We start from the raw sequence: 10,841 nt of genomic DNA, 5'->3' as shown, positions 1-10,841 counted from the left end.
TAGTCTTCCTTTTGGTGAATAGCAAAAAGAGTGGTAGGAGAGCAAGATCTCAATTCATGCATATCAAATATTCAATCATCAAAATCATGAACCATCTAGAAAATTCTCCTCTTTAAATATTCAAAGAGAGAATCATGATGAACATTCTTGGTTTACATAAAGTTTCAAAACATAATTGTCAAGATTATGAATACTAAAAGACTATGAAACATTTCGACAAATCTCCTTTTAAATAGAAAAGAAAATGTTGATTCATAAAGGATTTCATGTTATGAATTTCAAGAGATCAAGATCATGATTTCAATAAAAAATTATTTAAATTTAAATCATCAAAATCATTATCAAAATCCAAGAGATTCACAAAGATGATACAAATGGATTCATCAAAATCAATAAGATTGAGCAAAATAATTTTCAAGAATGTTATCCTCTTTTCGATTATTTCAAAACATATGATTTTGTTTCATTTATACCAAATAAAAACATTTATCATGTTTAAAACCGAAAGAGTAAGATTTATTACAACAAAAATCAATAAGGTACTTTCATTATGGTAAAAATCAATGATCCATAAATCGTAAAAGATTCATCATCCATAATTTCGAAATTTATTAAGCATGATCATTAAGCATAACACTAAAACATGGTTTCAAAATGTTTAATATTTTCATGCATATCAAATATTTTCAAATTCGAACATGCAAAATTTCAAAACTATATCTTCCATTTTTCATAAATAACTCAATCATCATTATGAGCATATTGTACATGATATTCAAGTCATAAATTATCAAGATGTCAAATAGAGTAGGTTAATTTGAATGTATCATTTTTAGTGAATACCAAGAAGAATCACATCATGAAAGAATTTTGATTCATGGAAAAATTTCATGTATCGAATATCGAGAAATCAAGATGAAAATATATATGTAAAAATATTACAAGTTGTATTCAAGAGAAAAATCATCATTTGTTTACAACTCATTCAATTTTGTCAAATCAATATCATGATTTTGATATAACTCATTTCTAATTCAAATCATCAAACCAAATTCATTTTCAAGGGATTCATATAAATCAACAAGATAGAGAAAAATAATTTTCAAGAACAATGCTTTTCTCTTTTTAGTTATTTAAATTCATGTCATTTATGCTAGATAAAAAAGTGCATCAACATTTAGGATCGAAAAATGAATTTTATCATAAAAACCATCAAGACCAATAAATCATAAAAATCATCATGTATAACTTTACAATCTCATGCATAAAATCATCAAATCATAGCATCAAAACTTTCAATGGTTTCATTACAACATCAAGTAAGGTTTTATTGAATATAATTTTGAATGATTCTTATAGATATTTAAAATTTCTTTAGTTTTACTTTATATGATTGACTTTATATTAGCATGCTTCAAATTTTTGTTCTTATGTCAAAACTATACATCATGTTTGAAAATCAAAGATAAGGTTCATAAAAAAATCATCAAGCCTTCCATTCAAAAGTCATGCATCGTCATTGAAAATCAATATGGAAATTGTCAAAATACAAATTCTTGCTTCTCAAGCACATATATAAGATTAATCTTACTAGGTGTATAAGCATTAGATTTATATTTAACATTTTACTGCATTAACATAACACATGCAATTTTCAAGAAAATTAATCCTAAACTAAATTAAAAATAACTCAAGAAAGTATTATGTAATTTCGAAATAAATTAGTGGGATTTTGATTACCTCATTGTTGTAAGAGGGTGAGGCATAGTTTGCCACCTCGCCTTTCTTGATTTTCTCCTCGTCTTCGGAAGAGCTCAATTCATCCCAACTTTTGTTCTTCTTGCGTTCAAAGCAAGTAGTTCCATTCTTTTTGCTTTTTAATTTTTGTTTCATTTGTAGTTTAAGTTCACCATCACTTGAGCTTATGCTCGAGTGGTCTTCATGTGTTCTATGTCCCAAATCCTTCCTATCATTTGGAAGGTTGTTCTCGAGTTTCTTTTTTGTCACATTGTTCATTTCGTAGGTCATTAGAGACCCAATAAGTTCTTCGAGAGTGAATGTTTTAAGGTCCTTGGCCTCTTGAATGACCGTAACTTTTGGATCCCAACTTTTTGGAAGGGATCTTAAGATTTTAGTGACTAGTTCAAAATTAGAAAAACTTTTACCAAGAGCTTTGAGTCCATTGATGACATCCGTGAACCGGGTGTACATGTCTCCGATGGACTCACTTGGTTTCATCCGGAAAAGTTCGTAAGAATGCACAAGAATATTGATTTTGGACTCTTTCACTCGGCTAGTGCCTTCATGAGTGACCTCTAGAGTTCTCCAAATATCAAAAGCCGAGTCACACATCGAAACGCGATTAAATTCACTTTTGTCAAGTGCACAATATAAGGCATTCATAGCCTTTGCATTTAAAGAAAACATCTTCTTCTCCAAATCATTCCAATGGTTCATTGGGAGAGAAGACATTTCAAATCCATTTTTGACTATGTCCCATAAATTCAAATCCAAAGAAAGTAAGAAAACTCTCATTCGAGTTTTCCAACAAGTGTAGTCCGTCCCATTGAAAAAGGGAGGACGAATGAGAGAGTGACCCTCTTGAAAGCCATAAAGAGCCATTTCTATTTGGGTGTTAAACCAAAGTAGAAAACCGTGGCTCTGATACCAACTGTTAGGATCGGAGCAGCACTAAGAGGGGGGGGGGTGAATTAGTGCAGCGGATTAAAACTTCGGTTTTAGAAAATCTTTCGTACGATAAGAACGGAACTTGAAAAGCTTAGTCTTGAAAGCGTATTCTTAAATATGCGCAGCAAAAGTAATAAGGAACTAAAGCATTTAAGAAGGTTTGCAATAATGTAAATAGCAATAATGAAATGCAAACCAAGGATCACGCCGATTTTAGAGTGGTTCGGTCAAATGACCTACTCCACTTACGAGGCCCCTCTTCGATGAGGCTCCCACCTTCCACTAGCAAGTCTCTTGAAATGGAAGGGTAAATACCCCTCTTACAACTCTTTACAAGCGGTTCACTCTTTTACAAATTTTCGAGAAGAGATGAGGTGAACACTAGCAAATTGAAAAGAAGACAAGCTAACACTTTTCTAAGACCCTTCTCTCAAACTCTTGCTGCTCAAAAAGTTGTTCTCTCAGCTGAGATTTGAGGGGTATTTATAGGCCTCAAGAGGATTCAAATTTGGGCTTCAAAATTTGAATTCTCTTTGGGTTCCCGCTGTTGGAGGTGCCACCGCCCAGCCAAGCGGTGCCACCGCCCAGGGCTCGGGTGCTGGGCGGTGCCACCGCCCAGCCAGGAGGTGTCACCGCCCAGCTCTCGGGTGTTGGGCGGTGCCACCGCCTACAGTGTTTTCAGCCCGACTACAGTGTTTTCAGCCACTAGTTGGGCTTCAATCTTGGCTCTCTAGTTCGCTGGTTTAGCTTAATTTTTAGCCTAAACCAACTCTGACTTTGGGCCCAGTTGGCCCCTAACCAGGATATAGGATTATCTCTTAATCCTAATCCTAATTACAAGTGGACTACATAACCAAAACACATCCTAAGCAAATTTTCAACCGCGAACGTCGAGTCTTGTTCTGGCGAGCTTTCCGACGAACTTTCTGCTGGCGGGCTTCTAGCAAGCTCCCGAACTTGTGATGACTTTAATGAGTAGCCAAGCCTTCTCGGTGATCTCCGTGAACCTCCGACGATCTCTTCGGCGAACTTCCGAAAATTCCGACAAGTTCCCGATTTCTTCTCGGTTGGTTCTGGCAGCATCTCTGACGATTCTTCGGACTCTTAAACGTCCATCGAACTTGACTCCGGTATTCTCGCTTTGTGTTTTCTGGTTATCGTAGTTAATCCTGCACACACAAGCAAACACTCTACTCCGATCTAGACAATTATTATAACGCAAATTGACATTCTGTTGCCCGGCACGTCATTGGTTGGCGCTTCATCCGATTCTTCGGTGCATCGTCCTCTCTTGCGGCTTGTTGCCCAATCGGCGGTTGACCTCCGCAACCCCGATATCCTTGGCGCAATTTCGCTCTCCTTGGCCCGATGCCCGACGCCCGAAGCCTTCTGCCATCCAATATCCTGACGTGATCTCCTCCGACGTAACGTCAATTCCTCCTGCGTTAATTGTCTAATCCTGATCGAGTAGACCTGTATCACTCAAAATGTAGTCAAACATTTAAACACAATCAATTAGTTTCATCATCAAAATCCGAGATTCAACGACAATGAATAATTAAATATATATGAAAAATAAAAAAATACTACATTAAAAATATTGAGATCTATAAGTGAAATAGTAGTTATACTAAATAGCAGTCTACCGTAAATGGTAGTTTCTACTAAATCACTCTCGTTATACCAAACTGACTAGTTCATCCAATTGGACTAGTTTACCCTATGGGTTGATCATAGGGTTTACTCATAAAATGGGTGAGAAAACAAATGACAGTTTGAGGGGAATTTTTAAAATATTTGTAATATAAGGTGATTGGTTGGGAAGAGAAATTTACTATTTAGAGTCATTTTTTACTACTAACAACCCGTTTACTATTTATAATCTCTTAAAAAATTTAAAAAATAAAATTATACTATTTATAATTTCTCTAATTATGATTTTATCCCTTTTTTTTTTTTTTCCTTTACCCCACATCACCTGCAATTACTATTGTCAAACGCTCCACAATGCTCCTTAATCGATCAATGTCTCTCAATCTACACCTGTCATCAATCATCACCTTGCAGCTCACACTTCTTTTTAATCATTACCCCTAATCCGCACTCTTGATCGTCGCCCCTTATTTTGTGCTTATCGTTGGTTATCTCTCCCCCACCTATGCTCTAACCTCATTTGTTACCCTTTCATTATTATCTAGAATCGGAAAAAGAAAAAGAAGAAGAGGAGGAAAACGAAGAAAAAGAAGAGAAGAATAGGAGGAGGGGTGAGGAAGAAGATAATATTTATGTTTATTTATGAAAAGATAGTTTTGAAATATTAAAAAAAATTAAAATAAGAATATAAACAATAAATAGGAAATTATAAATAATAATTTTTGAGAAAAATGAAAATGCGTACCATCTGAAAAATACATTTAAAAAGTTATTTTTCAGAAAAATCGATATATATATATATATATATATATATATATATATTTGTGAATGTATTGGTTCGCTTTTTTGTTCTGAGAGTTGCATAACCTTGAGGGCAAAAAGGAAAGGATGATATAGGTATCATCCCAGGAATCGATCGGGGAAATTCTACGAATTGGTAATTGGTTGCTGCCGCTCTCTGCTCCATCTCTCTCATATGAGAAGTGGCGGAGGAGGATAAGGAGAAGCGACATGAGAGGAGGGATGGGGGATTCGAGCCTGCACCTCCAGGAATCCGGGTGGGAGGAGCTCCGCAAGGAAGCCAGGAAGATCGAGGGCGATCTCGATGTCAAGCTCTCCTCCTACGCCAAGCTCGCTTCCAGATTCACCCACTCTTCCTCCGGTCTAGTTCCCACTCCTCATTTTCCCTGTGATCTCACCCCATCCGATGCCTTGGATCCCACACTTCATGTTAAGCTTAAAGAATCGGAATGAAATTACCGTCATTCCCACATTTAGAGTTTTGATTTAATCCCCAATTCTTAGAACGATTGAAAATCGACTCGTGGGTGTTACGATTTCCTTGTGTGGTGATCAGATCGCAATAAATTGTCTGGCTAATACTTGTTCACATGCATGAAGCAATTCTAAACATTTTCTATATGTGCTTATACACAGCTAATTAGGAAATAGGAATACAAGAAATATTACTTTATGGCTCTAGTGATGTAATCAGATCTGGATGGTTGGAATCCTTCCAAGAACTAGGAATGAAGTTGTATGTCTATCTTTTAATGTGATTTGGAGTCAGAAATCCAAAATTTCCAGCCATTGGAATGAAGTTGTTTGTCTATCTTTTAGTTTTTTCATGGGGGGACAAGTCTTGAAGCTCTTGAGCAGGCACAGCAATTTGCATGTATCTATTATTTGCATATTGATCTAGAGACTAACGATATATGATGTAAGAGAAAATATGAGAAATGCATACAATAGCAAAGTTTATTTTGTGTCGCTGTCGATGAAAAAAGTGCACACTAAGAAGATAACTATTATTATTTTGTCCAGTAAAGCATGAGCATATAACAATGTCTCCAGAAAAAGTGAACTGTAATATGTATTCCTGTATTTTCCTGTCTATTATGTCCTTGATAATCAGTTAATATCATCTCTCTGCTAAAATGAAAAAGATGGGTATTCAGGTTATGGAGACAATGGATCACCCACTATAGGATCCAGCAGATCATGGAAATCCATGGAGATGGAAATTCAGTCCTTACTCGAGAAGTTACTGGATATTAATGATGCCATGAGCCGTTGTGCTGCATCAGCAGCACCTACAACTTCTATAAACCAGAAACTTGCAAGGCATAGAGATATACTTCATGAATTCACACAGGTCAGTGTTTTTGCTTTTATGTTCAATACTTTGCTATATGAGCCTGACAGCTTAGTCAACTAATTTTCTAGCTGAATCATCACTGCTCACTCTTCTAGAACTTGTTTTTTTATTCTGATTGAACTTTCAAGTTAAACCCTTTTTGCATAGAAAGATATTTCTTCATGCAACTACCAGATTATCAGCTTAGGTTGAAAAGGGTCTTTAAAGAATAGTAGGAAATGATTGCTATGAAAAATAAATAGCCAAAAAATATTTGGCCACAACTGAAGACTTTTTCTCACTATTATTTTACCACTATATGTAAGCTTTATGAGTGATTCTGTATGGTTGTGTATTACATGTGTACTACTTTGCTCTATACCTTGTTTCTGTAGCTGATAATTTATCCTCTGGCTAGTTATATTTGTTGATCTAGATAACAAATATCTATGTCTTTATAAAGGAGAAAATAATTCTTGTATATCTTTGCATTGCATTTTCCTTTGGTGTACTCAGCAATAAGTTCTGTTTGTGTATTAAATCCATACCAAAGATTCAAGTTATGCTCAATTATTTGAATATGTATTTATCAGATCCCACAGTAGATGCATTTATGCGAATGCTGAATGATTAAATTCCATATGCTTGACTACACATTGGGTTTCCTATGTCTGTTACTGCAAACTTTTCAGCGACAAATCAATGAAATTATGAAGCCTTATGCTAAAAAGTTTTCAGAAATGTTGTAATGTCCCAATGTTCCCTGAATAATTTATTTACTTCAAACCAATGACAATATGTGTAATAGCTTACTGCTTGTCTAAGATTGTCATTTGACATAACATTAGTTTGTATTTGATGGACTCGGTCGTTGGCATATATGTTTCTGGTTACCAGTTGTTTTCCTTGCAATTCAATGCATTTTAGTTAAGATATTTCCTGTTCATGGTTGTCATCATAATCCATCTGTTGATCTATAAACTAAATTTATAAGATATTTCATTTAGTATATGAAAATACCTATTTCTTATGATTTGCAGTCATCTCTGTAAATGGAATGTGCATTTACCAGCAGTAATTTATTTTAGTTTTCTTGTTAAAGAATCTCATGCACTGATGCAAAGTGTTCTTGAGCAGTGTGCAGACTACCTATACCAATTACTTTTCCTATTGATACTGCTGTAATGAGAGCGGGCCTTGGTACAACAGCAAGGTTGCTCCTTTGCAACCTGGGAGACTAGGGTTTGAGTTATGGAAATAGTCTCTTTAAATATAAGCTGCATACATTGACCCTCCTTAGACCTCGCATTGGCGGGAGCCTCATGCCTTAGATACACCCTTTTTAGTGTCCAGTCAATTATCACCTTATTTATCTACCTTTTGTTACTCCGGCAAGATGTATAAAGTCTTTGTTTCCAAATCATTTTGGAATTTTAGTTGACTTACTGGTGTTAATAATTGAAAGAGAAACCATGTCCTTGAGTTGCTTGTGGTGCTAACATTAACATGAATTCATTTAAGAAAACCAAGATTCCATGAACATGTCTGTTCTGTTACTTTCCTCATCTTCTTGGCGCATTTTCTCTTCTTTCCCTTGGTTATACTTTATTTGAGAACTTAACTGATATTTACTCAAATTATGCTTAGGAATTTAGAAGAACTAAAGGGAACTTGAACTCCATAAGGGAGCATGCTGAACTTCTTTACTCAGTCAGGGATGATATCAGTGAATCAATGGTGAGCAAAGATCAAAATATTGGTTAATACTATATTACCTGTGATTTTGTGATGAGTTGCTTCATACAGGCATCAGGTAGTATGTCACCTAGGGTAAATTTGCTGAGGGAAAGAGCAGCAATTCATGGAAATATAAGTCATGTAAGTCTCTAATCCTTAGTGTTATTGGTTTTGTCATTAATTTACTTTCAGGTTCAATAGTCTTGCATGTCTAATTTATGGCCATATCAATTATTGGATCTAACATCATCACTTATGAGCAACTTTGGATCACTTACGCAAATTAGTCAACTTTGGATGACTTTTTTAATTGTATAATGCATTTCTGAATCTTGAAAGGTTTCCCTCACCGAAGCTTAATGCATCCCCATATCATTCAATATACCTATGCATGCATATATACAATGTATATATGTGCCAATTCGAGTATCTAATAGAATTATTGGACCACCAGTCAGCTGATGGAATGTACTATATAAGTTCAGAATATTCAAAACAAGCATTCATGTTTTCTCCATTTTTTTAATTCGAATTTCCTCCATCAAGTTAAATTTTTTTATTTGGAATTTTTCTGAACTACTAAACACCAGAATTTTTCTTTCTCATTCATTATGTTTTATGAATAAATATTAAATTGTGCAGCTAATAATTCATATATTCTATGGGTGAAATATGTTTGAACTTTAGGTTTTAGATAGTGAGGGTAAATTTTTTGATATTTATTGGTTCTACTTTTTTGTTCTTAAACTTATAGGATCCTTTTGTTGTTACTCTGGCTTATAAAATATTCAATCCTTTGCACACAATTGTGTGCACATGTGCAAACATGAGCGTGCATGTGCATGTGCAGGCCTGATACACATTGTTGAATCCAAAACTCATCCCATTTCTTTGTTCAATTTCTCTCTCTCTCTCTCTCTCTCTCTTTCTTACATAAGCCATTTTATACATCACAACGACATGTTTGCTAGGACATTGGTGTGGCATGTGCTAATGACACTGTTAATAGCCAACTGAGTAAATGTTTGCCATGATTGTGAAATCCTTGTTCTGGTGGGCTGATTAGCAGCTTCTTGAAAAATTATATGGTGCTGCATGCTTTAGTTCATCTTTTAATTGTACTGGGTATCTTATCATGTTTAGATGCAAACAGTACTAATATGTAAAGAACATGACCTCTGTTTTTTTGTTTCTATAAGTAAATCTAATCCTATCCACTTCTGTATAAGGGGAGAGGTAAGGGGGTGTGGTAAAGGTTAACATGGGGCCAGATCTCAGGACGAACCTTAAAATCCAAAATTATTAACACGCATGCATGAGAAAACAATCAAACCCACTCTATCTTATAGGAGAATCAACTTCAACTATTAAGCTGAGATTCAATTGCACAATGATCTGTATATGAAATTTGTACCTTCTAGTCCTGTTTCAACGATAAATTAAGTGGCTATCCCAAACACACCCTAAATATGATCTTCTGTATTCATATGCTCTTTAAGTATCTATACTACTTTCAAACTGTAGATTGTATCATTTTAAATGTGTTAACTGACTCTAAGATACATATCTTGGATTAAAAATCCTTCATACGGTTGCATGTTAATTAGTATCTTATAGTTCTTCCTTCTCTGAAATTAAACCTTAGTTCCATCCGTGATCTTATTATATGGTAGATATCTCAGCGACCTTTGTCTCTTGATGTGAAGAATTGCGTTCATTTTGTTACCATCATCCAGATTGATGAGGTGATTGGTCAAGCACAAGCGACAAGATCAGCATTGGGATCACAAAGGGTTTTATTTGGTGATGTTCAGGGGAAAGTGAAGCAGCTTGGTGATAGATTTCCTGAAATTCGAGGCCTCATCGGTATCCAGGCCTCTTCTATCTCTAGATTTTGTCATCCCCATACATGTTTGTCATACTGGTTGCTTAATTCTCTGGTGCTTGCAGGTGCCATCAGACGAAAACGCTCCAAGGATACACTTATTCTTTCTGCCGTCATTGCCGCTTGCACCCTGTTCCTAGTTATTTATTGGCTCTCGAAATGAACATGCTGAGAGTATGACCAAAAGAGGTCTTCCATTTGTGTATGAAATAAATGATGAGGCAGTGGAATTGATATGCATTGCATGGTGAATCAATACCAGGTTGGTAATTCTGTTTAGAAGAAGATGATAATAGATTCCCTCTGTTTCTTATTTGCTTACCTTATGAAATTTTCTTTTAGCAAATAACTGTGTACACGCGTGTGGATTGCTGTCGTTCTTTTGCAATAACTGTGCCTTTGCATCGCAAGGCAAATTCTAGAGCATAATTAATCACTGTCAAACTGGCTGTTGGATTGCCCATCTCAAGTCCCATGGCTGCTTGAACAAAATTTTAGGCATTTAGTCTCACTCATCTTTATAGCAGCAGAAAATCTTCAGTCTTCACATTGATAAAGATAAATGATGCCTTAAAGAGTTGTTTCGTCTACAGTCATCTTTTTTTCTTTTCATTTGCTTGATGCATCTTACCTGGAATACATTTTAATCAAAATCATTACTTAAGAAATGATACTAAAAAGAAAAGAAAAGACGAGAAAAGGTTGCTCTTTATTATAACCGTTTAATTCTGTCCATATATT

At 35.2% G+C, this 10,841-nt stretch overlaps 1 protein-coding gene across 1 annotated transcript; it reads left to right on the top strand.

The window, feature by feature from the left end:
- The first annotated feature begins 5,182 nt into the window (after nt 1-5,182).
- LOC135619336 (Golgi SNAP receptor complex member 1-2-like) lies at nt 5,183-10,413 on the top strand. The gene is made up of 6 exons (XM_065121253.1): nt 5,183-5,503; nt 6,300-6,496; nt 8,126-8,215; nt 8,285-8,356; nt 9,952-10,081; nt 10,166-10,413. The coding sequence occupies exons 1-6, from the start codon at nt 5,353-5,355 to the stop codon at nt 10,261-10,263; spliced, it is 738 nt and encodes a 245-aa protein (XP_064977325.1). The 5' UTR covers nt 5,183-5,352; the 3' UTR covers nt 10,264-10,413.
- Nucleotides 10,414-10,841: the final 428 nt, after the last annotated feature.

Source organism: Musa acuminata, chromosome BXJ2-8, assembly GCF_036884655.1.
Source record: "Musa acuminata AAA Group cultivar baxijiao chromosome BXJ2-8, Cavendish_Baxijiao_AAA, whole genome shotgun sequence".
Classification (NCBI taxonomy): Eukaryota; Viridiplantae; Streptophyta; class Magnoliopsida; order Zingiberales; family Musaceae; genus Musa; species Musa acuminata.
Note: the sequence above shows the minus strand (reverse complement) of the source record. Positions and strands in the feature narration are given on the sequence as shown.